At 39.7% G+C, this 27,661-nt stretch overlaps 1 protein-coding gene and 4 long non-coding RNA genes across 8 annotated transcripts in view; 1 reads left to right on the top strand and 4 right to left on the bottom strand.

Moving 5' to 3' along the window:
- The window catches only part of LOC147795451 (uncharacterized), a 47,321-nt gene extending 27,916 nt beyond the window's left edge, over positions 1-19,405 (bottom strand). Inside the window, exon 1 of the long non-coding RNA XR_015423879.1 lies at positions 19,247-19,405. This is a non-coding gene — a long non-coding RNA (uncharacterized LOC147795451). The remainder of the gene's footprint in view (positions 1-19,246) is intronic.
- On the top strand, positions 854-8,227 carry LOC147795452 (uncharacterized). Of its 3 annotated transcripts, XR_015423876.1 has the most exons (7): positions 854-1,601; positions 1,852-1,960; positions 2,297-2,355; positions 4,121-4,235; positions 5,497-5,555; positions 6,632-6,650; positions 7,504-8,227. It is a non-coding gene; the product is annotated as an uncharacterized LOC147795452 (long non-coding RNA). The 3 variants fall into 3 exon arrangements; XR_015423875.1 differs by lacking the exon at positions 6,632-6,650 and having other exon boundaries at positions 857-1,601; positions 1,852-1,895; XR_015423874.1 differs by lacking the exon at positions 6,632-6,650 and having other exon boundaries at positions 857-1,601.
- Positions 4,876-5,850, bottom strand: LOC147795454 (uncharacterized). The gene is made up of 2 exons (XR_015423877.1): positions 5,786-5,850; positions 4,876-5,350 (listed from the first exon to the last, which is right to left on the bottom strand). It is a non-coding gene; the product is annotated as an uncharacterized LOC147795454 (long non-coding RNA).
- On the bottom strand, positions 6,057-7,144 carry LOC147795453 (uncharacterized). Its single transcript, XR_015423878.1, has 3 exons — positions 7,115-7,144; positions 6,541-6,627; positions 6,057-6,138 (listed from the first exon to the last, which is right to left on the bottom strand). It is a non-coding gene; the product is annotated as an uncharacterized LOC147795453 (long non-coding RNA).
- Positions 19,406-20,388: 983 nt separating the features above from the next.
- On the bottom strand, positions 20,389-27,349 carry LOC147795450 (protein cbp-1-like). Of its 2 annotated transcripts, XM_087131885.1 has the most exons (4): positions 26,646-27,349; positions 24,650-24,797; positions 24,323-24,445; positions 20,389-22,414 (listed from the first exon to the last, which is right to left on the bottom strand). In XM_087131885.1, the coding sequence occupies exons 3-4, from the start codon at positions 24,356-24,358 to the stop codon at positions 22,250-22,252; spliced, it is 201 nt and encodes a 66-aa protein (XP_086988011.1). In that variant the 5' UTR covers positions 24,359-24,445; positions 24,650-24,797; positions 26,646-27,349; the 3' UTR covers positions 20,389-22,249. The 2 variants fall into 2 exon arrangements, with proteins under 2 accessions (XP_086988011.1, XP_086988012.1); XM_087131886.1 differs by lacking the exon at positions 24,650-24,797.
- Between the last annotated feature and the right edge of the window lie 312 nt (positions 27,350-27,661).

Genomic DNA, 27,661 nt, shown 5'->3' with positions numbered 1-27,661 from the left:
GACAGCGGTCATTTGCCGAGCACTTATTATTAGTGTTTGTACGACCAAAACAAAAAATGGTCGGACACATTTTCCAAGCAACATCAAAACAGTATTTGGGAATATGGTGTCCGATTTATTGTTAGTTTTGAGTTAGAATAACGTTAATTATGCACCCGTCGATTGTAATCCCGGACTCGGGGGACCCAAGACTTTCGAAAATGTAGCGGGGGACGTACCCGGGGATGTTCCCAAAAAAGGTGGCCTGGGTTGTACAATGGCTGCCCTGCTGACCCGGGACGATAGCAGGGATTGGCCGGGGTTGTACAATTTGTTACACCGTCTATCGTTAAAATTTTATAGCACTGAGCTTCCGATATGAAATAAAAGGTGTTTCCCCTACCCTGACAGAGGGAAAACCTGACAAAGATGACTCCTCATTTTCATGATTTTTGGGATCAGTGCGTGCAAAATACAGACCTTTCTTTTTTTACAAACATTGCCGTCACTTTCTATGGACTGCTAAATGATTAAAACGTGTGGTAATTTAACCTTTCAACCAAGTACATGTAGCACTGATCACGTGTCTTTTGGCGATACATTTCAAATCATTGGTTATCTTGATCAATCTTTAATAAACGAATGATGTGTTGTGATAATTGTCTCATGGGCCGGCACTGGCCATGGCCCACATGTACATAACGAGCGTTTCAATTGGTCAATTGGTCTCCACACAGCGCGTAACAAATTTTGCTATTGGATGAATTTCTGTAATTATTCTGAGACGTCCGCAAAGAAAGAGTGTAGCAATTTGGGGGTCGGCGGCCCCCAGCCTGATTCTAGTGCTTCAGATACCGCGGACGAATGTTTTCGACAAAATTTGGTGTAATTATAGCAGCTGCCCCTTGCTTTCCTTTATTTACTTTAAATACCACTTATATGGGTATATGTGAATACAAACATGTAGGCCTATACTGTAAATCTGAACTGCAGGTAAAAGGTAAAAAAAAAAAAGCCTATCCTGTTTGCAATTACCCTCTTGGAAAACAGATTTACCAAGAAAGTAAACAAACTGCTGTAGAAATAGGCCTATTAAGTATTATTAAGTAGACCTATTCCACAAAATAATGCATGCATAGGCAGTTGTTATGACTGCATGTAGAGCATTAGATATGTAGCACAAAATTAAAAAGGTTGGACATGAGCCGCATAGAGCGAGTATTGAATATGCACGTCCATGACGTCAGCAGAAGCTCAAGCACTGTACCGCAACACTCTGACTGCAAGCAACGTTTTCGTTGTCCACGGGCACAAACGTACAGTAACGTCATGGTCGTCCATATTCATTGCTCGCTGACTGTTGATTGGTACCCGAGACAACCAGGGTCCTACAGGTACACGTGTGTAACATGGGGACCAACTCAAAGTCAACTTGTCCAAATCCTTGAACCACTTTATTTTTCGTCAAAATCAGAAATTAGACATGAACAACATTTTTTTCTGGAAAAAAAAGTTAGCATGGTTTGTATTTATTTCAAACTTGTAAATCTACACATCACCCCGTATTTCCGACCTTGTCGCATTTGGTCCTCCTCCAGCAACAAATTTTGATCGGAAATACGGTAAGTTGAAGCAGCTCAAATCTACTACTGAATACTGCAGTCATCATGGCGGTGTGGTGTAAACGTTATGTACAGTCATGTACGTACATGTACATGTACAGTACAGTCCATGTGCTGTACGTGTGATGGGGATGGTGTGGTGGGTCGGAGTACATGAACCATGTTCTGATATATCGGAGCTGCCTTGGAAGACATTTTTGTGAATCTCCAGTTTGGGCACGGAGCTACAAAGTTGTTTTTTCGTTCACAGAACCATCGCAAAGCGGCGGATGGCTTCATTCAGACTTTCAACAGGTTCAGTGGACGATCGTCTGTTTTCATCATATTCATACTTAGTACCTGGACCGGACCAAGTTCATGTAACTCTCCCACCTTTTCGTTTTTGATCGTTGTGCAAAGTTTGGAAAGATAAGCTTTTCCTAATCATGGACATGACGGAAACAATAATAAGTCTGTTGACAAGCATTCTGACAGTTAACATTTACACCTTGTATCACCATTAGTCATCATCATTTTGCCACTATTCATCATGTTAATTACCATCATCAGTTCAGAGGTAATGCCTCATACAATAATATAATCATTTCAATCATGTCAGCCCTATACAAAAAGCAGACAAGACTGAGTTTGGTTAGCCAAACGTTTTCCAATTTTCTTGTGTATGTTTTTACTTGAAAATACCTTGATATGTGAAGAATGTTTCAGATTCTTGGTCTCTGTGGACAATGGATTTTGCACAAAACCGCTGAATAGGGTAAGTCCTATAACTCAAGAGTGTGCTAAATTTTAACTTATTCTCCCTCAGAATATTAAAAAAAAAATTATTTTTTTAATAAGATGGCTTAAATAATTTAATCCTGGTTATGCTCACAATAAGGGGGCTGCTGTTTCTGCCTTGTCCCTTCAGTGGGTGTTGTGTGTGTGTGCACTTCCACAATTCTTGTCAGTGCAATAACTTGAGAATTCTTTATCTTGTCGACTTCAAATTTGGTTTCTGGAGTGTTCTCTGCGGTCTTAAGAACCCTATCGAATATGGTTGCAAAGCAATGAGGTCAAAGGTCAAGTAAGCAAAACAATAGAATACCTGTCCAGCGCAATAAGATAAAAAAAGTTAATCTTACTGACTTCAAATTTGGTGTGTGGATTCTTCTCTATGGTCTTAAGAACTTTATTGAATTTGGTTGCAAAACAATGAGTCTAAGGTCAATTAAGCTAAAACAATAGAATACCTGTCAGCGCAATAAGATAAAAAAAGTTAATCTTACTGACTTCAAATTTGGTGTGTGGATTCTTCTCTATGGTCTTAAGAACTTTATTGAATTTGGTTGCAAAACAATGAGGTCAAAGGTCAATTAAGCTAAAACAATAGAATACCTGTCAGCGCAATAAGATGAAAAAATTATCTTACTGACTTCAAATTTGGTGTGTGGATTCTTCTCTATGGTCTTAAGAACTTTATTGAATTTGGTTGCAAAACAATGAGGTCAAAGGTCAATTAAGCTAAAACAATAGAATAGCTGTCAGCGCAATACGATAAAAAAAAATTAATCTTACTGACTTCAAATTTGGTGTGTGGATTCTTCTCTATGGTCTTAAGAACTTTATTGAATTTGGTTGCAAAACAATGAGGTTAAAGGTCAATAAGCTAAAACAATAGAATACCTGTCAGCGCAATAAGATGAAAAAATTATCTTACTGACTTCAAATTTGGTGTGTGGATTCTTCTCTATGGTCTTAAGAACTTTATTGAATTTGGTTGCAAAACAATGAAGTCAAAGGTCAATTAAGCTAAAACAATAGAATACTCATCAGCACAATAAGCTTGAGGAACTTCCACTTTGTTTCCCATCAGTTTCTCACACCTGAATTTTCCAAATACATGTACTCTTAGTACCCATGTTTTACTTGTTAATATTGAAATGTGTACACAACTGTTTCATGTTTACAATGGAAAATCAAGAGTTTGATTTTGTAAAATTAATGCCGGCCATCTTGAAAATAAAAAAGCACCCTCCTGCCCCTTTCTCATAAATCCAGCTAAGCATGTTTGTTTGGTACATGTATTTACTTTAATTTGCAAGTTAGAATTTTTTGTACCTCACTGGGTCTTTCTAAATGTCTCCTTTGGGCTTCCTGCACAGCCTTCTACATCCTTCATCAATAGCAGTTACACACTTTTTGCTCCAATAAACCTCATACTCCTGCTTGGGTATGGAAACATACTTTTCAACTATATCCTTGACAAACGTCAATCTATGAGGATCTAACGTATCCTTCCCCCTGACCCCCCTACAGTTAGATCTCATCATCTCTGACTCTGTAAATAATTCCCTTATCAAAGTTAATGCAAAATTAGGAATTGAGGATCGTTTGTTGAAGATCTGCATGATTTTTTCGTGTGAAATTAATGACTCCTCAGTACCTGCCTGAAAACCCTCAATGTTCGGTATAGCCTGGATTTGTATGTAGTCTGAACTCGTAGTGTGAATACCAGTAGCGCCACTACTCTTTTCCTTCAGGAGGAGCTGAAGAAGCCTGTTGTTTTCCTCAAGCAACTTCCTGTTTCCAAGGGCCAGTTTTGTTAACTCCTCCACAGTCTTCAAGCAGGGGCATGAGTTTACAATCAAGCTACACGTAAGTAAAAAAAGAGTACAGGTTTAAGTTAGTTTTTCATCTTAAGCAAAGAAAAGTTACATCTTCATTGTGCATTTCAGCACCTTTTGACCTTTTCAGCACCTTTTGACCTTAAAAGCCCCTTTTTTATATCGAAGTTAATACAACACTGCGCACAATTCTGTGTGTAAAAGGCATTACGGCAGAACCAGCGCGTGAACCAACATGCGCGCGTACTCCATTTGTTTGTACTGCACTTCTGGTTCACAGTGATGTCACACTTCGGTACTCTATATACTTTTTCTACTAACCGCATTTTAACTTGGCTGTCTCACAAGTTACAATCCCAACTACATGCGTACATACATGTAATCAGTGAATGAGCGATTCATTTTGTTCTGCATAAAAACATCAGTGTATCTGCTGCAGATGGTATTGCCTTGGTGTTTAACTGACATGTCGTGTTTAAATGTCGTGTTTAAGTGTTGACATGTCGTGTTATAAAATGCTCATTTGAATTCAGAATGTCTGCACCCAGCTGCAAAGGATGAGCGTTCTATTAATTTAATCCAGCCCCGATGTTGGGCTTTCCATTTCCCATTCATGTAATCCTCAGTGATAAGAACTTCATTTGAGTTAATTAGTTTTGGCAGTTTGTCAAAGAATTTTAGAAAATGGTTTTGCTACAAAAAGAATACAAAAGCTAACAAGTGATTTACCTTTGATAGGTCGAGTGAACCCAATTGCACACTGCTTGAAGTTGAAGGGGAGGGTACTGGAGAAAATGGCCAGTCATGCTCTTCAGGTAGCCCAAGCATATCATCATGCAATGTTGACTGCCACTCCTGTTCTGCTTGGCCTTCTGAAGCCTGCTGGCCTTCTGAGGCCTGCTGGTCTGTGGGACCCTGCTGGTCTGTGGGACCCTGCTGATCTGTGGGTCCCTGCTGATCTGTGGATCCCTGCTGGTCTGTGGATTCCAGCTGATCTGTGGGTCCCTGCTGATCTGTGGGTCCCTGCTGATCTGTGGGTCCCTGCTGATCTGTGGGTCCCTGCTGATCTGCGGGTCCCTGCTGGTCTTGGGGTTCCACCTCCATGGGGATTTCCTCATCAAGTCTTGGTGCAACTAAATTCCATACCTGCTGCAACAAAATATTACAGGACTCAAGCATGTCTCTTTGAAATGCATGTAACTAACTTGCAGAGGAGCCCCAGCATTGAATTATTTTCTGTAGTGTAGCATATCCCACCTGTTGTTCATTCTTTCAATAATCACATTTTACAGGTTGATGAGGAATTGTGGACTGTAAGCATGATCTTTATTTGAACGATTCTGCCCGAATGGTAAGTGGGGTATTTACATGCTAGAAGTGAAATGTGTGGATAGGAAAGCCGTAAAATTTGGTCCTTATTTTTTTTTTTCAGTAGGTGATGTAAAAAGCAACTGTAGAGTATTTTTTTTTGTCTTTTTCCTGTATCTACACAAGAAATTTACAAAGAATAATTCAGAAAACAAAATAACGTAAATAAACTGTATGTGTCCTTGCTCTTTAAAGTAAATTACTCAAACCAACCGTATTTGTTATGTCGCAGAGTGGTTCCAATGGCCCGGCCCCTCTGCATACAACTCTTGCAGGCTGGGTTGAAAGGGACAATGAGTAAATACTTAGTTTTGAAGATGGCCCAATAAATCAAAACATGCATCTTTAAATAGTCCAAACAGTGTGGAAAGAAACATGTAACGTAGTTGCAAAGAGGCTTAATTTTGACTTTTATGATTTTTTTTCTTTCATGAATGAATTTTTATTAGCTCATAAATTAAAACGATCTACTTATACCATCATACCTCCTTCTTCTTTGCCTTAGTTGCATTTTTCTCCTGGACCACAACCTTCGCTGTCTTTATTTTCTTTGCACATGCAGTTTCCTGTGAAAAGGGCAAGAGATATATATTTAATGTCACATTTCAAAAAAAGAAGAGTTAAGCCAAAATCAAATTTTTTATTACGTGTTCCTATTTACTTATTAAAACATACCGCTGTGTCCCTTGCGCCTTAACACTGCAACCCTTTTGCTTCGTCACTGTTTCCTTGCATGCCTGGAAAGAAATGGCCACGAAAAATGTGCATTAAGCGTCCATTCTACGGTTATGCATGTTAGATTTTAAATAACGAATGACAGCCAACAGTTTAAAGAAACATGAAATCGCCAAATGCATATAAATCTCCTCTCGTCAAGAACTACTTTTGACGCCACATTTGCGATTGATTTTGGTGGTTGCAATGACCCAGTAATGCATTAACTAAGATTCATTAATTAAGATATTTACGTTTGTCTTTCTGTTTCCATTCTGGCTCCCTGTCATCTCGGTTGAATTCTCATTCATACTGACGTCACTACCCGACGTTGTGACATCCTAGTCAGAGTGAAATAATTACGGTTAGATATGCATGAGTATTGATACAGTTTTCACAGAAGGGACGTAGATTCTCACAAACTCGTGTGTATTTACGCTTTTTGATACTTAAAGGTGTGACGCATTCAGCGTCAGCAAGTTGGGGTTTGAGCTTTCAGAATAAAAAAAATGACAGGAAATCCAACTGATATACTAAAAATATCTAATTAAGTATAAAATACAGCAGTTTGCAGCAAAAGTGCGACGAAAAGTCATTGACAGAATGAATACCAAGGTGCTTGCCATGTTTGCATGATAATGAATATCAAGAGAAAACATGAAGTAAAATTTAGTGAAAAAGTGAAAATTTAGATGCGGCTGATAAATAGTACGGATAAAATAACTGCGAGGTAACTGTTTGGAATACGAAAAAATTTTGATTCCACACTGCCACAACAGGTTTTTGAAAAGTACACATATCGATAATCAGTGGTATAAACGCACTTACCAGACAGTTTTTTGAAAGCTGAGGTACTGTCCATCTCTCGTTGAGCACGGAGGAGCTCGGAATGGTCATCTTAAAAGAGAGACATTTTAAAGACTTGCATTAAAATACATATACTCTTGAAATGCTATTGGCAATTCCAAACATTAAACTTTCGATATCTCATAGTTGTATCACCAAGTCATCCGGGTTCACTTGATCCGAGGGGATCTTGTTAATTGGAACCAACACAACCTTGGACGCATCGCACTCGTGCCAGTCGGAAACTAAGTTGAAATTTCAACATACATGTACACTGTATGTTGGTTGACATAAATCATTCTTTACATTAAAGATTTGTTGGCTATCATATACATTGTGTTAAAGTTAACATCTGTCTCTTTTCCCCCCAGTTATTACACTCACCGGAAAGCAGGATGATTTTGCCAGGAACTACGCTGTTTTCCCAGCACACTTCCACAGTTTCTCCGACTTTTAGCATTGCTTGCGCTGTGCCTCTTGTCAACTTAGTGGGAAGGACGGCAGTTGTGCCTTCGTCAATAAAATGTATGGAGGGCTTCACGAAAAACTTTCAATTGACGTCGAATCGACATGTTGGAATGTTTGGTGACTGAAGTGCAAGGAAGACAACTTCAAAATGCGATGATTTTAGCAAGCCATACGACGTGGCGTCAGCGTTTCTCACTGACGCAACCTATTGTTCTTGTGAATTGGATATGAAATAAGCAGAGGCTCGTGGACCTTTCAACCATCAAACCACGCCCGACGTAACCCCCCCTCCTCCTTTATTGTTAACCGACGATAGGCGGTCCGTTTCAACTCCAAATGTTAAAGATTAGGTGTTCCCACACCGTGAGAGGCTTCGATCGATTGTAATCTGGATAGTGAAGAAGTTCTCACAACGGAGACTTTGATGTCCTTTGAAACAGTGATTTGCGTGGAGAAGAAACTTAACTTACTAATCAATAATCCGCTGATTCATGCAGCGCTGTTCTAATGACTGTGCATCGCGGGGAGGGGGGGGTTACGAGGAAAATGGACAATAGATGGTACTTACTGGTGTCGCGCCGCCAGAGGTTTCAATGGCGGTGATTTTTTTCGAACGGAACAATAGGGACTTGGGAACTTCACAAATCATAAAGGGACACCCAAATAAGGGGGCTGCAGTCACTTTTCTGTCAATTTATACGGATGGGAGAAATTTTGCCAAAGTTATGAAGAATTTTCTAGGTCATGAAATCAATTACAGAAAACTTCATCAAAAATTGTAGTTTTAGTTTGTAAGAGGGGACAGTACCGGTAGTCGTTTTTCTCGTGAAAGCATACCTTTACGTGGGGTACAAAAGCGCAAAGGGCATATCCACAAGACCTTGCAAGGCCCAATGTCCGTTTGTTTTAATCTGAGTACGGTTTTTAATTAAATGCCGTAGATCCCAACCAATTGAGAAGTGCTTACAGTAGTTAAGATTATGGCCGCTGAAACGTCGATGGAAGTAAAACATTTTCGCTAGCAGAAACTACTCCGTAAGCCTGCCACCCATATACCAATACATGTACATGTACGAAAACGCTAACCCCTCAATGCCCACATGAATGCTCATGTACATGCTATCCATTTCTCTTTTTAACCCCATCCGTGGCGGTTTAACACATGTTTTTGTTTCGGTATTATTTTTGCCGCGTGTACCAAGTCTAACTTTGTTAAATCTTTCAAGCAGTTTGGAAAGTTCTGTATTTTTAATTTTATGCATCAACATGTACGGCTATTACGCCCACAAATTGATTAAAAATCCAGTTATTCGGATCTACCGAATTTGAATTCCTATAGTCCTGACATTGAATGGAAATTAATAGCAAGCCATTTATTAGGTCTATCTCTTTTATAGATATGGCGGCCCTGAAAAGAGCCGTTGGTATGAATGGGTGTTAATACCCAGATGCGCAGCCCCTTCCTCTCCACCACTACCCGGCATAACCTTCTGTAGGTGGTGTATGTACTTCTTGCACAGTTCTCGGGTCGGTGTCGTACTCCAAAATTCCAGGATACCTGCCTTCAGCTCTTCAGCAGTCTTGGGCTTCACTCGCCTTCGAAGGTGGTGCTTGAGCTGATGCCACAGGTTTTCGATGGGGTTGAGGTCTGGGGACTCAGCGGGAGTTTTGAACCAATTTATCCCGTTTGCTTTCATGAACTCAACTGTGGCTTTACTAGTGTGTTTGGGATCATTGTCGTGTTTGAAATCTGTATCCGTCAGGGAACACAGTGTTTGCAAATGGAAGAAGTGTATTTTTCAGGATCTCTTCTTGGTAGAATTGACTATCCATGATTTTCTCGAAAATGAGCACTTGAGTAACGCCCCGTGTTGAAATTCCCCCCCCAAACATGGACCTTATAGGGATGCTTTGCCTTTGGTTTAAGTTTTCTTGGATTGCCAATTTTTCTAAACGTAAGTTTACTATGGGGACTCCCATCTGTATCGAACACTCGTCCGTAAAAATGACATTGTCAAAGGTCTCGTTCCGAGCCAATGCAGCTCGGCAAAATTCGAGCCTTGACTGTCTGTTGGTGGATGCGAATCAATTGACAATACTTAGTCCCCGTTTTGACCCACTGAAGTTTTTTCCTCACTCGCTTTACTGTGAAAGGGAGACCTCAACCCCTTCGTCCATTAAGGCTCGCTGAATGTCTTGGGCTGTTAGCTCGTCATCGTTCTCGTAAAGGGTATCTATGAGGTCGAGATGCTGCGGTTGGAGTCTTGAGCTTCGCCCCGGGCCTTGGCTTGTCGGCAAATCTTCCGTGCACCTTGTAGCGCTGGAGAAAACGCCGAACTGTGCGTGTCTCTGTTCGGAAACCATCACCTAAAAGTTTTCGGCGAATGGCCGCTGGAGAGTGCCCATCTTTATCAAGGGCAGATTATCTGGTGTTTGACGACTAGAGGCAGGCGTGACATGATGGTCAGTGTTAGATGCTGCAGCCGGTAGAAACTCATGTACATGTGTTATGGAAACTAGCTTGCTACATTCATTCCCCCACACTTTATACCCTAGCTTAGAATCTGTTGCACCACAGTAATTACAGGCGTTGACTCATCCAGTCACTGGGGAAGAAAATTAACCGGCAACGCTTACCAGGCTCAGTTAGGTGGAGTCTATAGGGTGAAAACTTCCTATTCACCATATCTTTAATCCCCTTGCTTAGCGGCCCCTTGTAACACTCATCGTGGTGAGCTGTCGTCGGTCACGAGTACCCCCTATGCCATTATAGTTCCATCTGTATACACTGCGTGTATATATTGCTTAGTACTAATAAATGTGGTGTTTGCTTTTTTATAGAAAACACTTGTAAAAGTATGGAAATGTATCTGGTTTTCTTGGCTGAAATCATCAAAACAACAGTCAAATTTATTAACATGCTTTATCATTTAAACGATATTTTTGGGTTTCGTTTGCCCCCATATTCTATTTAAGATGGTACACATTACAGTGACTGAAAGAAAAATCCTTTAGAAAGACGATTGTTATTTACTCAATGAGGAATACTTGTGCTAATTTAGATTATTCCAGTAGTTTATCTTCGTCATTGTTAAGAGGTTTCCTTTTTCAGGGGACATTATTATTATTTCTAATTTATACTGGGTGACTCATTCAGTTCTTAAAAAAATAAACTGTTCTCCCCATGAGTCCTAGTGAACAATCATAAGATATAAGACAAAGCGGATTAAAATGGAACCAGGTAAAACTACATATCTGTAGATAAAAATACTGAGAATAATTTAAATAATATGAGTAAAGAAAACTAAGAATATAAAGTAAGCAGAGTATCAATTATAAATTTACAATAAAACATTACAGGGAGCTGATTTTTAAAATTACTTAAACTTGTTGGGACGGGAAGCTTTATCGCCACAGGCAGGTTGTTCCAAGCCTGCACACCTCGAAATTGGAAATGTTCTCTTCCTAAATCCTGTCCTTTATTGAGGGAGACAGAGATTTTCCTCCACACAATGCCTAGTATGATAAGAGTGCCGATTGCTTACATAAGAAAACAAAGTGCTAAGGTAATCTGGAAACAAGGCCACTTAAACATTTATAAACCATCATATTCAGATGGCGTTCACGTCTGACGTGTAAGCTCCCATCCCAACTTGTTATAAACGAAAACACGAGGTGTTCTTGGTGGAACCTTCAAGATGACCCTTCCTGTTCGATTGAACAAAAATCGAGACGTTGCACTAAGGTATTGGCTGCCTTACACCCCACAAGGTCACAATAATCAAGTCGAGTAAAAATAAGTGATTTCGCAAGAAGGTTAAGTTTCCTTACGGGCAAATAGTTCCGAACACGTAGCAAAATTCTAATTCTGAGACGCAAGATTCAAGACATAATCGGGGGTCAATCCATTTGTCAAAATTAACCATTCCAGATCCCTTCCCCGTTTGCTGGATGGCCCTAACTTGCATCTGAAGCTATTTCACGCAATGAAAGAATAGTCGGGGCCAATCAGTGGCTATCACATTTTACTCCTTAGGCCCACCATGTCATTTATCCCCTCTCAAAGTATATGATGTTTATAAGGCAACTACGGTGGAAGATTTTACCCCCTTAAAGTTCACATTCACTGGCTTGTGCCTAAGGTACATTTACAATTACAACTACGGAATTGGTCGCACGGCATGTCAAGTTCATGCCAGCACACGTAAATGAAACAGATATTTTTGTTTTCAAATTATGTATTATTTTGTCTTGTGCATTTCTTTAGGGTTTTGAAAACTGTTTATAATTTGTGTGAGTTCCAGTTCTCATTGACGTTTTTTCTAAAGGCCACTCAACAGCAATTTTTCAAATTTTCATTCAGCTACTTTGTATAAGTGCACGAAGTTCCAATTTTCATCGTGTTACATTATTCGAAAGTGAATTTTGGGCACGGACTTTTCGTCTCTATCAGGTAAGGCTATTTTACTTCAGCTTATTTAAATTATTACATCTTTAGAACGGAAAAGACAATTCCAATAGTCACGTCACGCTTTCGCTAGCGCTGATGACGTTTGGGGAGCGATGACCCAATTCGTAAATGGTCATCGGAGTGCAAACTCCCGGCTCTACGCGGATCTCCCTCGCGCACTACTCCGTTTGCGAGTCACTCGCTCGTTCCTCGGGAGAGTCACGCGAGGCCTGTAAGCTACCCGACTCGCCTCGTTTGACACGCGCTCGTTCCTCGCACACACGCGAGTTTTAAGGGAAGGCCCTCGCCCGTTCCTCGCGTGTGGATCGAGGGCCCTCGCTCGTTAAAGGAACTAGATGTGGGCGGTACTGTACATGTACAGTAGATCAATGGGCATCACAAGAACTTCCTCTGGGAAATCACCCTTTTTTAAGGAAGAAGGGGGCAGCAATCACCTTGCCCCCTCAGCGACCCAAATGCCCAGACTTGATGTTGTCGATGTCGGAAGGATTTAAAGCAAATTCAGTGGGGTGCATCTGCATTGACTGAACTCTGTTTTCGAGCTCAATGCAGAAGCTGAATTTGTTAGTTCTTTTGTTCAAAAGAAGTTATCAAAGAACTAATTGTTAAAATTTTGATGTGACATTTAAAATAACAGGCGATTTAATTTTCATGTAAACAGTTGTTAATATACTGGAAGATCCTTCAAAGATGCTTCTGTTATCCCACAGGCTAATCACCCCCGGAGTCATGTAACCACAAATTAATTGCCTCTGTCGCCAATACGAATAATTCAACAGTGCACTTTGACATTACGACTTACATGTATTTGTAAAATGAAATCATTTTAAAATTAGAGTTATCAAGTAAAGTTTGCTTATTTCTCTTCACAGAAAAAAAAGTTCAAAATTTGCCAAGTGTGTATCTTGAATTGTGAACATTAGATTCCTTGTCATACATTATCTTTTGGAATCCTCCAACAATATTCACTCTGTTGTAAGCAAGAGTTGCAATGAAAGAAATAAATGCGGTTAATATCACACAAGCAGCTTTGTAGTACTTCCTGAGTCTCTCATCTTTATGGCTCCCCAGTTTAACCACTTTACATCTCTACCCCCGTCTCCTTTATCCTATCCTTCACTGCCTCTCCTTTTCGTCTACCTACCCAAAAGAGGGTAACATTTTACAATGTACAACAACTCAAAAGTTACCTGTTGCAATGACCCTGTGACCCCCTGCCAGCCTGCCCCGATACACATTTATTTTTATACCTTTTTAGCGCCACCATGCACTGGACATGTATGTATACATGTCCAGTGAAAAATCATCAAATATGACAATATTCAGGATGAATTCTTACAGAAGAAATCATCATTTTATTTCTTCATTAAATTTTAGGACACAAAACAACTGCCCTAAAATTTAATGGTCTGTGTGTATACACACAAAACAACTGCCCTAAAATTTAATGAAGAAATAAATGATGATTTCTTCTGTAAGAATTCATCCTGAATATTGTCATATTTGATGATTTTTCAAGTTACACAAGTTTGAATTCGATGTACTTTAAATCAACTTCCAGGTAGTCCCATACATGCCAGAAATTGAGTTACATGTACATGTACCATATCATAGTTTTCATATTACACACCATGTACACGTATTACCTTCCGCCTGACATGTCATGCCATAGAGAACATTTTACGGATGTTTTGGTCAATAAATAAAGAGAAAAACACTTGTGGCATTCATTTCAGACATTTTGTAATTTTTGAATAATGTTTCAAGTACTGTATGTTTGAACTACTTTTACTCAACCTCCGGGTTGACCCATACACGTGCAGAAATCAAGTGAAGAGTTGGTTTATTGTTAACTCCGGCCTGGCGTATTATTCCATTGAGGATGATTTAAGGTTGTCAGGGTGGGTAAATAAGGAAACAAAATAACGGGCACCTGATACATACATGTAGGCATTAATTAAAGAAATTCTTTGTCATTTTCATAAGTTTTCGAGCAAAATCATGTGAATACTGTTGCAGGTGCAGTTGATTATACCTCCATTCTGACACGCTATACAAATGAGGATATTTTATAATCGTTATTGTTAATGAAGAATAAAATACCTTCTTTCTGTACATGTACCTCTGACTACCTCTGGCTACCTCCGACTTTTACCAACACCCTGTTTTTACAGTGGTGCATAACATCAGTGTAGTGCTATATATACCCATTTGAATGACATTTTTTGCTAAGGTAGGTCTTGTATGACGTTTTGTCTGTAAGGGCAGTATGGGTAAAAAAAGCCAGTCTAAGTAATCAGAAATAAAGGAGGGCACCCTAAATATTAGACTGTTAACATTTCAAATCATGGAAATGTAGTTAAATAGGCCTAGGCTACGGTAGCTGTTTAATCAAGACACTTGCAAGGTTACACATTGAAAATTAACAAAAGTTGCCATGATTGGTTGGTTCAGTTTTTCTTCCCATTAATGCATTTTGTATAGGTAGTCTTTAGCTCAGCCCCAGGTTGGACGGTGTCTTCATTTACCTTTTACACTACTTCCAGAACTGTAAGGTTTATACAAATCTTGCAGTTCTTGACAAAGGTACATGTACATGTACATGTACATGACCCACGTCCAAGTTAAGACGTTTCCTATTTTGCCGTCACACAAAACTGTCCTTTTTTGATGGAATATTGCTCTGTCCCAAACAAGCTATTCCAGCTCTTAATCAATTTGAGGCAAAATAAATTGCAACTTCAAATAATTTATCACCATGGGACATTGGGGGATCCTTGTCACTAAGTGGGTCAGTTGTGGTCACTCACAGTTGTTTGCACGGTGATTTAATGCCTTGAACTAGTTACTGGCGTGACCTTAAGATGTTAGTAGCTCTCGAGAGAACTCCTGGTCACTTTTGCTTGAGCAGCCATGGCGTTTGGTTGGCGAAGAGAGAAATCTGTCTGTTTTTGCAAAAGCAACCCTCCTCCAACCTGTTCAGTGCCACCACCTGTCAGCCGTAGCTTACTTCAATGCCTCTTTTGTTGCTTTGCAAAAAATTTTGATGCACTTTCCGTCAGTAGTCCACTTTGCTGATTCTAGAGTAATTGACGGCGATACGGTAATTCCTGTACTTGGTTGCCAGTTTTAAGAAGCTAGAAGGGAATTTCCCCCCTTTTTTTCTTAACCCTAACAGTCCTGAATCCCCCAATTTTAATATAATTTTGTACATACCCTAGGGAGTTAGGGTTAATGGTTTCAGGGGGGTTTCAGAATTGGCAAAGTCACCAACTTTGGTGGATGTTGGTGCGAATTTCATTCAGGGACCTAAAAACTGACCTCAGTTTTCAAGTCACTGTATTATTATTAACAACGCTTCAGGGAATGGAAACGCCTGACCCCTTCCTTTGTTGGGGGAAACACTAGATTATTAAGGGCCAAATTAAGAAAAGCCATTTGGTACTCACCAATTTCTGTCATTTGACATAAATAGTTGTTTTGAAACAACTTGGTTTTTGAAAATGCTTATTAGTTGACTGATATTCCAGCAAGCCAGTTCAGGCCAAAGTCGGGCCCCACTTCATAGAAATTGCTGTCCAATCACAGTGTTTGATATTGATAACTTAGGATGGTTGGCCCAAAAGATATTGTATACTGGACTGGATCCTTGTTAATTTGTTCATGATTCAATTCATGAGAATTGGGCAATTTTGTATTCTGTAATTTGTAATTGCTGTTTGAATTTGCATATCGAAGGCTTTGTACTGCACAGGTACCAAAAATGATCCATCTGCTTTGGGTGGAAACAAATGCTGATAATTGCTTTTTCGTATCTTTTGCTGATAGCTTTATACATTTTGCTGATATGAGTTGCTCCGTGTCACCAGCTTCGGGCAGGAACAATTTCTGTACGTTTTGCTGAATACATGTATCTATACTTTACCTGAACGCATGTAAGATATTTGCAGTTCCGCTTCACCAGCTTTGGGTGAGAACCTGAAATGTGTCAAGTTCAATAAATGGCTGCTCAGGCCAATCAAGAAAGTTAGAATGCGAGTGTCCACCTGTCCCTGAGTTCAGTTCCCCCGGTCTTGTTCATGTGGGGATAATTACTCTTAAATGTTCATAAGTCTTTCTTTCATTAAATGTTGAGATAATTTCAAAAATGTAGCTCCCTTCTTGCAAAAGCAGACAAAATCAGACCAACCAAATCCGCTGACCGTCATGCGCGCTGCCATATTCACTTAGATGGCGCTAGATGCAGCAACTGTTACAATTTTGGTTTGCCTGCCCTCACTTGACAAACCAAGTCAAAAAATGCTGCCATCTATTGACGAGCAAGATTACATGTAAGTTGTACCACTCAGGCTTTTAAATTGTTAAGATCGGTGGCGGAAAAGGGTTTCTAAGGTAATTTTTGTCCTTTGTTTTTGCAAATGTTGACCAAATTCCTCAAAAATTTTATTTTTTCACAAACAGAACTTGCAGAAACGTCTTTAAATGCTGCATTCATGAACTTTTTGTTCTCTTTTACCAATATTTCCAGTTTTCCTTCTTCTGCAAGATCTCACACCGGGGAAAATAAAGCTTTGAAAAGAAGGCTGATGTGATGTGAAGCAGGCAAAAGTCGCCATTGCGGTTGTTTTAACAACCTTGATGTATGTTTTTACATTCACTTTTATAAGTTTACAGCTACTTTCATCACATTTGTTCTTTTACATAAGGCTTGAATTCCATGAGGCTTTTAAATGTCTTTTTATTCTTTCTGAATGTGTTTCTATACAAGTTTTTTAGATAACTTCTACTGACATAATATTGTTCAGCTTTGTATTTTCCAGTTTGTTTTTCTTTTTGCATGAACCATTTTTACATTTATGTGTTGTACAGTATCACGCTTGCTTTGGGGGTTTATTGCTTAAAATTGCAAAAATAATGGTAGACCCTACAAAAACTGACATCAAAAAGATTGCTTTGTTAATTTACTTTTTTTAAGTCGTTACAATGAAGCTATACAGAGTGTACATGTATAATTCTGCACAAAACGACACCAAAATAGTGAACACTCGGCCTTGAACAGCAAAGCTACAGACTTTGAAAGTTTCATATCAAGTGATAACAAGTCCATATCAAGTGATATTGGAGGCATTGGTCCAGGATTGAGTTCAAAGTCTCCACAAACTCGAAGTGGTTCATAACGAATTGGTATACAACTGAAGGCTGCCTTTCCCATAGATACAGTCAGGAGAATTACCAGAAAGGTTCTGCAACCAGTACATGTACCTACACTAAAGGTACATGTACATGTACTCCCTGTCGCTTCACTTGAAGAATGTTGACATCGAGCTTTGGATGAATGTGCAGAGAAGAGGCCAACTCCGAGACGCCATACTTCTAAATTCACTCCCATTTTGATGGATGGTACCCAGCCCTGGATGGCAGTCAAAGTCTGTAATGGTAAAATAATTTAATCATACTGGTAAAATAATAAAATACAAAAATAATTAAATTGATTAAAAAATAGAACATTCCCATTTGCACAAGAAAACACAACCCCTGTCACTAAGAGTTCCTTCAGCCCAAACCAAGTGTTTTTAACAATCGTTCTTTCCCACAAGAGCCAGGGATTGGAATTACAATAATTGACCAAGTATAACAAAGTTATGTCATGGCGGAATGAAAATGATAGGAAAATGTACGCCTGTACCTATCAGAAAATATTTCTAGAGTAAAACAATTACTTCCAAAGATTTTGGAACTAATTCAAAAACAAACAAAAATAATTTTAAAATGTTTAATAAACAAAGCAAATAACTCCATTCAATAAGCAGGGAGTGAGCATACATAATGGAACAGCCTCAACTATGATGTTGGTGGGGTCTTACTAATGAGTGATCACCAATATGTTTAAATGAGTAACTACCACTTGCACAACATATCCATCAGGCCATGATAATCGAAAGTTGAAGCGTGAGTCCCAACATAAAAATCGATTGTGATCGCCTGCGATGTACATGTACTATACCCACGTGAGGTAAGCTGTTTCAAGTAGTTTCAATGCCGTTCTATTGATTAAAAATGCATTCATCGACATTCACACCACCCCTTTACCCTAAAACCAAGAAAAATCTAGTTCCTTACCTGAACATTGGCGTTTTTGGCTCAAAAATCAGCCGATTTTCATGCGGATTTCGATGTTGAACAGCTATCATCAATGTACATGTAGGACAAAAATACACCGCCACGCAGCGGGGGAACATCAAGCAATCCCAGAGTGCAACAACGGAAACACGAGACCGCGAGCGCCAACATTTGTGAACGGGGAAATACATGCGCGCAGTTGTGATGCACAGTATTACAACAGTCCCTACAACAACAAATGTCCTGTATTGTCAGACATGTAGGCTAGCTATTCTTTCCAGTAGAAATAAAGTATTTTTAGTGTACCATTTGTGAACTGCATTTTAAACAATGCATGTGTACGTGGGTCTGCCTGTCACAGCAAAATGCCCAGCAGAAGGCTCTGATGACTTTGAAACTTCAAAGGGTTGTAACTTCCCATAGAAACATTGTATGGCCTTACAGTTTGTACCACTGAATTTCTCTGGTTTCAAACTTTATCTAATTTTATACATTTTAATTTCTGGGTATCATACATGTCATACCTACTGGAAGTACATTTCCACTGTATTGTAATTTGTAGACATCCGCTGGGCTAGGTAACGTTAGTCCTACACTTTTACAAATGACTGGGATCAGGTTAACTCGGACCCAAACCAACTCGGACCCAAACCAACTTGGACCCATTCCAACTCGGACCCATGCCAACTCGGACCCGCGCCAACTCGAACCCACCCTGAGTCAACTCGGACCCAACCCCAGGACTCCTGGCGTGATTAACTTGTTGAAAATTTTTATTTTGTCCACTTATACATTTTAGCAGTTTGGCATGGGTCCGAGTTGGTTTGGGTCCGAGTTGACTCGAAACCAAATGACTGACACCACACATTGTTTGCTCAATGGTTAACATGTACATGTATGTGCCTTATTCCGGTGCGCAGTAAACAGTAGGCATGCATGGTGGGCCTCAGCACCGACTAGCGACTAGGCAGAGTGCACCATGCTACCGGTACATTGTATCAATGCATGTCAAAACGTTAGCAAGTCCTGAAAACAAAAAGTGGTTTTTAACTTACCTGCATCAATTGACCATCTTTTGAGTTGTTTATGTGGAAATAGGTGGTGTGGTACCATAGGCTGTCCAACACTTCACCAATGACGTCCTTTTTGTGGTGAAAATCATGAAGTTTTTACAAAACGCGAAAAGTAAAACTTTGAACGCCGTACAATCATGGCGGGACTATGCACAGCGCCCTCAATCGGAATAGGCCAGTTGCGCCAACTAGACTACTTGAGCTTCAAGAACGTCCGGTCCAAGCATTTTCTCCTCCAGGTCTATGGTCTAAGTCACTACACACGATGTACATGTACATGTACACAGAGCAGTGACTTGGAGGTCAGGTAGTACAAGAGGCGCGCTCTCAAGTTCGTGCATGTGCACATGTCACAAGAGGGAGGGGGGGTTCCCATCTCCTCCTGGGGAAAGAAAGAAAAAAAGTGGGTGAAAATCGCAAATGGGATTTGGGACCGCTGTTTTGAAACTGTTTTGCGTTATCCTTGCTTTTGCCTCTGACCGGGGTTTCTTTGAGCATTTTTCCAATCAGAGAGCCCTCTATCTCATTTTGTTTCTATATCACAGTTTTTATATTGGGGAAAAGTGATTAAATCAAATTAAACTGCTTGAAAATACCTCAGCGTTAACACCCCTCTACCATTAATATTTTTTTAGTTTAATGCTGATGAATGCAGTGACCTCCCCAATCCCATTTCAAGAACCGTTTCAGAAAATGAAATATTTCCACAATATAATTCGATGTAAATCAGAGACTTATTTCTTTATCTTATTCCTTCATTCAGGAAAAACAATTTGAGCTATACCTTCTAAAAAACTTCATATTCGTTGGGGTGTCCTCATTAAATCATTTTTCCTTTAATAGCTTCTTAAATTTCTGGAGCACTTTTCAATGATGAGAGTAATCCATAAGGCATAACTTCCAGGTTTCTTACATATATACAAGTAACTTAAGAGGAACAGAAAGTTGCAAAAAGGGAGCAATAAAGTGCAGTTCAAATCATGGACATATTATTAATGTCTCAGGCTACATATTTTATTTCAGTCAATTAAAAACCTCTGACTATTACACTGATTGCAGAAATTACAAAAAGTACATGAAATACTCATCTAGACTTCAAAATCATTTTGTGCACAAAAATTCCCTTGGTTTGCCATAAGCTTTCTATTTTATTCTTCTATCGCAAGGTGTTGCCATCTTAAGACTCAAATCGGTGGCTTTCACGACCAGGTATGGCACATCGGATAGTGAATCTTCTGTTTATGGAAAAAAATCAAACTAGTGAAAATGAAGAAACATGAATAGCAATTTTCTTCTCAAATCTTCCACCCCTTTCCTCTTGTCCACTTGCAGGTAGGTATAATTTTTGGCCAAAAATTTCAACTCTTGAAAAAGGTAAGATATGGCCACCAACACAGCCAAATACCATTAATAGTGATTTACACCAGTCATTTGAAGAGTATTTGTACCACATATCTTACCACAACCTCATACTTTTCAACAATATGGGACATGCCCATGGAGTGGGACATACTACAACTGGGACATATATGCACTGCTGCCAAGTTCAAATTCAACACACAGTGTACCTTCACAGACTTCTCAGACTTTGTGTGTGCTTGAAAAACAAACAGAGCATTGACATGTTTAAATGTCAGTCGAGTTGATAGAGTCAAGGTATGCTTGAAGTTTGAAACCATTAGCTTGTAGACCTACCTGTGTATATAGATGGCCAGATCATGGTTACATCCAAATTTCAGTGCATTTAGAAAAAAAAGAGCATATCTTGTTTAAATACAGACATTCAAGAAAAAGGGACCTTCAAGTTTAAGAGTTGCTGTTGAACCTCCCCCTTCCCATTTCATTTGTTTTCTCTTTGGCAAGCAGCGACCGTATCAACATACATGTAAATATTCATTAGTCTGTTTTCAAAATTAGTAGTCTAATTTATTTTGGCAAAAGCTTTGTTCAAGTCATGATAGAGACAATAGGCAAGGACAGTTGTGTGCAGAAAAAAAAGATTTTTTCCAGAAGCACCTGAAATGAAGCTCCTATCAGAAATATAATTTTAAGCTTGAATTAGTTACATTTACAGTTGACGTCTTCATTCCGCATACCGAGATATGGAATGTGTTTCAAAACATAAAATTCACATTTGAATTACACTTTTATTTGTTGTTTGCATCGTACAATTTTTGTTTTACATCTGCATTTTGTACACACTCTGAGTCAATTCATCTGCAGTCATAAAAATTGCGCGATGATCTATGGGTGACACCACTGTTAAAATATGAAGTAAAATAAAGGCCTTCAGAAAAGTACAAATAAAGAAAAGGTCTTGATTATTCAGTGATAACTTAAAAAGTTACAGATGCTTGGAATTGAAATAAAACTGTAAGTAGAAATCATACACCAAATTCATGTTAACCTGTGCACAGACTTCCAGTGAACCACAAATGATCAGTCTGTATTATGACCACATTTAGAAATACACTGAAGGAAACCTGGCCCTGCTACCATAAACAATACCATTTCCCCTGTGTAATTCCAACAACAATAACAATAAAAATTTTCAGCTTTATTTATTGATGATAGCAATATAATCTCCAGGATGGTTTTCAAATGGCTGCCAGTAACCACTTGAGAAATGTGACAATCTACAACTTCAAATTATAACTGCAAATATAAGGATAGTGTTCAGTTTAAGAAGTGGAAGGAAAAACTCCCCAGGATTATTATAGAGATGAGAAAAACCCACAAAGTTAAGTAAAGACTAAAAAATCCGCAAATTAAACCTGGGCTGAATTCACAGAAGTGGAGGGTTACAAAAGTGTCACTATGCCAACCTGACGCCCCATTCTACCAGTCCACTTTTCATTGCTGAGCCAAAGCAACACTGACACCAAAATAACCCTTCAAGACCATATACATTTCGTAATGTACAGCATGATTCTGATATAATTTGGTTCAAAGAGCTACATTTTCCCAATGGACAGGTCTGGGCAGTTAGTGGGGAGGCTGTGGCTGGGACAGCTGCGCTGTTGCCATCGTGAGGATGCCTCCAGCGGCAGCATCAGTACCTCCTGAATCCTGCATCCTCTTCTGTCGCTTCTGCTGCAGCTCCTTCTGGATCTTGTAGATCTTGTCAACCAAGAGGTGATAGTGCTCCTCCTGTGACAAGACCAGGCAGTAAAAAACAAATGAATTAAAAAGTGAGCAAGGGTGAATGGTTTGCCAGGTGATTTTCCTGCGATGGACACTGGTCTTCCTAAGGAGCCACTCAAAATTTTCAGAGTTTTTTCAAATTTTGACTTTTTTTTTAAATAGTGGGTGGATGGGTCAAGGAAATAAATTAAAAATCGAAATTTAATTTTCATATTAAAATCCAGAAAAATTTATTTCTCTGAAATATGTCTAGCTTGCACGCCACACATATATAGCTCAGCCACACCAGCATTCCAAAAATGCAATCTTTTTCACCTTCGTTTCCATATACAGACAGGTGGACCTTTCCATTACATTATTATGCAAGTGTAAAACATCATGGAAGGAGGTGGTTTTTACTGTTAGACTTGGAAGCCGGGCGCTTGCAGCGGTGATCAACCACAAATGTAGCAGGGTACCAGAAGCATTATATAAACCTACTGGTATAACGTTGAACACCAGTTGCTAATAACAGTGAAACATTCATCACCTTGAATCTAAGGCCAGACAGCAGCAAAATGCATCCAAATCTGTTGGCTAGAGCTAGGTCTACGTCTCTGTTTCAATAGAAATACATATGCATGACGTGGTAATTGACTGTAGGTGTAGCCGTACCTCGGGAGATCCATTTTTGAGTGGATTGGACATGGCATGCTGTTGCGTGCACGATCGATCACGATCAGTTATTGCAATTCCAGCCATCATCTTGTCATACTGTGTTGCATTATAGATTTTCACTTGTATATGAATTTATGTCAAATGCATGTATAATGTACACGTACTGGATGAAAATTCTATTTTTTTAATCGAAATTTTAAAAACATTGAAAATTTTAAGTGGCCCCTAGTCCTTACACGAACCGTCAGTGGAAAGACTGATGAGAGTCTTGGCAAACACCTGCACTTCTCTAAGAGTAGGAAGTGTCCTTGTACATCATACAGAGTTACATGTAGTTGTTTGTGAGGCTAAGTTCAACCTTCCATAAAGTCAAATATTAAGTTCTATTCCAATTTCCAACAAACAGCAGCAACCAACTATTTCTGTTTGTTCATCTGAGTGGTTTTTCCCTCCGAGTTTCAGCAGAGGGATTTGTCTCCTACTTAAAGAGGTTCGGTCCTAATTGGTGATTTATTCCCTTAGTAACAGCAAGATCAGAAATCATGAGAAAAGGAGCACTGCAAGTCAGAGTAATTTGGCCTTATTGCTGGACATATGCACAGCTACTATGATGTATACCTGTATTAGTTTACACAAAGAAACTAGCCATGAAGTCAGAGCGTGTTTATGCTCCTTGAGGAACTATGAGTAATCAGAAGAGGGTTCTTTTTTCTAAGGCCACAAGCCATATATGTAAAATAGGACAAGAAACTTTGAAACTGTTTTAATTCAACCATACAACTCAGCAATTCAACAAGCAATTCAATAATTACAGTAACACTTCTATTTTCCATGGAGTGTTTTAGAATTGTACTTCAATGTTCTGCTCATTTGAGGCTCCAGTACAAACTCTGAAGTGCTGGTGCCTAGCCAGGCATTAGTCTCTGGAATTCACATGTGCACAATGTCTTGGTGTATGATTCACGATGATGCCAGATTCATGTACTGACCTACACATCTGACTATATTTCAACCAATTGGGATAAAGAGCCAGCAAGAGGTGTGTTACAATGGAGATACCTGTTTTATGCAATTTTGTAACTAAATGATTCCGTTTTATTTTACTGATTTTTACCTCTGAATGTTTGATTTTGAGAACAAATATTCAAGCATTTGATGACTGATCAAACATTTGAATATCCAGCACAGCCCCGGTTGTTTGATTATCCAGAAAAAGGTATGAATTCCTAATGCAACAAAAGACTGTATATCATTTACCTTACTGCTGGCTTGCTCATACATGTCCTTTTCCATTCTTCAGGCATATAGGCTACCCGCACTTTTCCCATTCACTTGTCTTTCATGGCTTTGGGATCAGGTGATGGAAATACTGCTTGAACTCTGGAAGGGAGAGAACTCATTATTCTTGAATACCCACATCATATAATTTTCAGCAATCGTTTGCATAAAATGCTTAATTAATGTGTGTTTTGGCAAGTTTTTATTCCGAAAGGTTAAAGAAAACATACTGAAATCAAATCGGTGCACATTTTTTATTTCAAATGCAGTGCAAATTAAGGTGGCACAATCAAGGTTTTTACCTACAGTTTAAAGACAATGTGATAGCGCAAATCCTGGGAGACAAACTGCTGCCAGGGCTGTGTGTTGCCAGGGATGGGCATGGTAATACCCATGCCAGCATTGCTGGTCAGGGGAACAACAAATTCGAAAGCTGGCATATCATCAGAGGTATCTAGGAGATCAATGCATGTGTTGAAAGAAAGTATTAAGAAGGTAGAGTATGACCAAAGATTGTATAGCACCATGCAGCAGCGCAAGATGGAGAACTTCACCGTGAATATGCCTAAAACCTTATCACGTGGGCGGCATTTGGGTCTGAATACACTTTGCTTATGCAACAGGCACAGGCAAGGTGACAGGCACTCACACCTGGTATGCCTGCATCCATGCATTAACATTCACACTCAAATGGCACCTATGGTGATAGCACCTTTTGGCCAAGTTCTCCATCTTGCGCAGCTACGCAGCGCTAAAAAATCTTTGGGCACGACCATAAAAAGCATCCGGTGCACTGCTGCAAGTTGATGAGAAAACAGCTTGTCATATAATATGCACTCAAAACTTCAAAACCATCAGTGCTGGACAAAAAAATGTATTCAGCACTTAACATATTAAGAGATAGTTAAGGTCAAGAGAGTTTTTCTTTTTGTTGAAAGAAAAATTGACATCAGTCAGGGGCGTGAAAATGAAGATTTTGAGGAACAGCAAGTGGAAGGGCAAGCAGTATGTGTGGATCCGTTTTTCTAACTGGTGCTTTTTCAGCAGTGTCATGCATCATACAAAGGAATTAACTCATTTGATGTAGTATTTTGTAAGATTCAACAGACTCTCTCTGTCTTTCATGATCACTGTTCGACTTCTACATGACTATAAATACACCAAGTCACTCCTCTGTTAACCATTCCTATTGAGCTTCATTTGTAATCATTCCACTCAAATGTAAGGCGATTCAACTGAGACACATTGAAAAATATGCCTTTGGAAGACTGCATTTCCAAAAATGCATTGAAATATATACAGTTGTATACATGTACTTGACATTTGTCCTTTATGGACACAATTTATAACACCATACAATAGGGCTGCGATTGGAGGAAAATGAACATCCACCATGGCATAAGTATATGGTAACATAAAGATACTCCAGATTTACAAAGACGTGCTATAAAAATCCTGAAAACAGGATAATTATGATGACAGAAATTGTGAAATCAGGATAATTCTGACGAAAAAACCCTGAAATCAGGATAATTCGAAAAAAAATCGTGAAAACAGGATAATTCTGATGAAAGAAAAATCCTGAAATCAGGATTATTATGAAGGAAAAATCCCAAAATCATAACAAATCCCCAAGAAATCTCACCCCTGGTATGCTAAGCGTTTGCAGAGGACTTTAGTGAAAAACAGAGGATAGCTACATTGAGTTCACAGGAGTGGCCATGGCACGGTGCAGCAAACTTTCTGCTGGAACACACAAGATGCAGTTGTATTCAGATAGCCCTAGTCTAGGTCTTGGTATACCCCTGTAATGATCTCAGTCTGGGTACCCCCTGCATGGTCTTGGTACCCCTAGTTTTGGTCTGTGTACCCCTTAGTCTTTGTCTGGGTACCCCCTGGTCTTAGTCTTGGTACCTCATGGTCTCGATCGTGGTACCCCTGGTATCGATCTTGTTCTGGGTAGTTCCCCATGGTCTTGGTCTCAGTAGGCCCCTTGTTTGGGTCTGCCTGGTACCCCCTAGTCATGGTCTGGGTACCCCATAGTCTTGGTACCTCCTGGTCTCAGTCTTTGTACCTCCTGGTCTCAGTCTTGGTACCCCTAGTTTTAGTCTGGGTACCCCCTATAGTCTTGGTCTGGGTATCCCCTGGTCTTGGTACCCCTGGTTTTAGTCTTGGTCTGGGTACCCCCTGGTCTCGGTCTAGATATGGTCTTAATACCTTGATATGATCTCAGTTACAGTTTGGTCTTGACCATCTGGTCTAAACTACTTCAGTGCTTCATAATAACAGGTCATACATGTACCTCAGTGCTGCATATCTGTAGTTAAGTCTATTACAAGTCATTCAGTCTTCAGCCAAGTCACAAGCCACTTTATGAACTGTGACAAACAGTGTCATCACCAGAGCATGACCAGAGATGGAGCAGGTTGCCCGTGGATAACCATTGTCTCAGACATCGGTGAGATCAGGCAGATGGCGATCGGGGGGGGGTGTCATTCATTCATTCCTTCTTTGTTTACTACATAACTGTCCATTACAATATGTGGATGCAGCAAAGGCTCGTCAAGCAGGATCCTCCAGTACATTAACACATAGCACATCTAATACCGTCTGCGGGCAAAGTATGGAGTCGTCTCCCGCAGGCTTCCGAGAACAGGCTACAGGATACAGGGAAGGTTGTATCTGGTAGAATGCTTGTACATAATTATTATTTCTCAAAGAACGGCTGGTTCGAGTCTGGTCACGGGTGTAGGGGGGAATGTGCTCGACTGAACAACATACAGTGTACAGAAAAATCGGCGGCAGAGTAGACCGGTTACCTACGGTGTGGTCTGCATTGTGCTTGCACAACCGTATTGCGTCCACGGCCACCGTACCGGAACACGCCGACTAACGTAGGGGATGGCCCGGTAACATGTACTATCTACCCATACCTGCATGACTCCAACGAAAGGTGACTGAGAATGGCTGTTCGAGGCGCAAACGCTAATTAGTCACCAACAAACACAACGGCTCTTTTCATGACCCATTCCATTAAAGAGAGTTTTTTGCTGTTTATCATAACTGCCTATTTGTCAGTTACCATGACTAGAAGAAAAATTCACCCTTTCCATAAAAAAGGAAGACACAAAACTAAAGCCAACAGATTTGCCCATAACTGCTCCAATCTCCAAAGGCCATCCCATTCGACTCAGCGGAAAAACCAAGCCAAACAAAGCGAACAATTCATTACAAACCTTTCCAGACTCTTAAACTCCCCAACGGAGAAAATAGCATTGGGTAAAGGTTTAAACTCGGTTCCCACCCCGGCTAAACCGA

The sequence above is a fragment of the Acanthaster planci genome, unplaced genomic scaffold (assembly GCF_054643075.1).
Source record: "Acanthaster planci isolate LZ-2023a unplaced genomic scaffold, COTS_SCS Contig24, whole genome shotgun sequence".
NCBI lineage: Eukaryota > Metazoa > Echinodermata > Asteroidea > Valvatida > Acanthasteridae > Acanthaster > Acanthaster planci.
The sequence above is the reverse complement of the archived record's forward strand: the minus strand, read 5'-3'. Positions and strand labels throughout refer to the sequence as shown.

Bases quoted from the DNA above. Each gene is read 5' to 3' on its own strand.
- LOC147795450 (XM_087131885.1), bottom strand. From the start codon at position 24,358: ATGGAAAAGGACATGTATGAGCAAGCCAGCAGTAAG. The intron at 22,415-24,322 runs GTAAATGATATA...GTCTTGTCACAG, and splicing joins ATGAGCAAGCCAGCAGTAAG to GAGGAGCACTATCACCTCTT.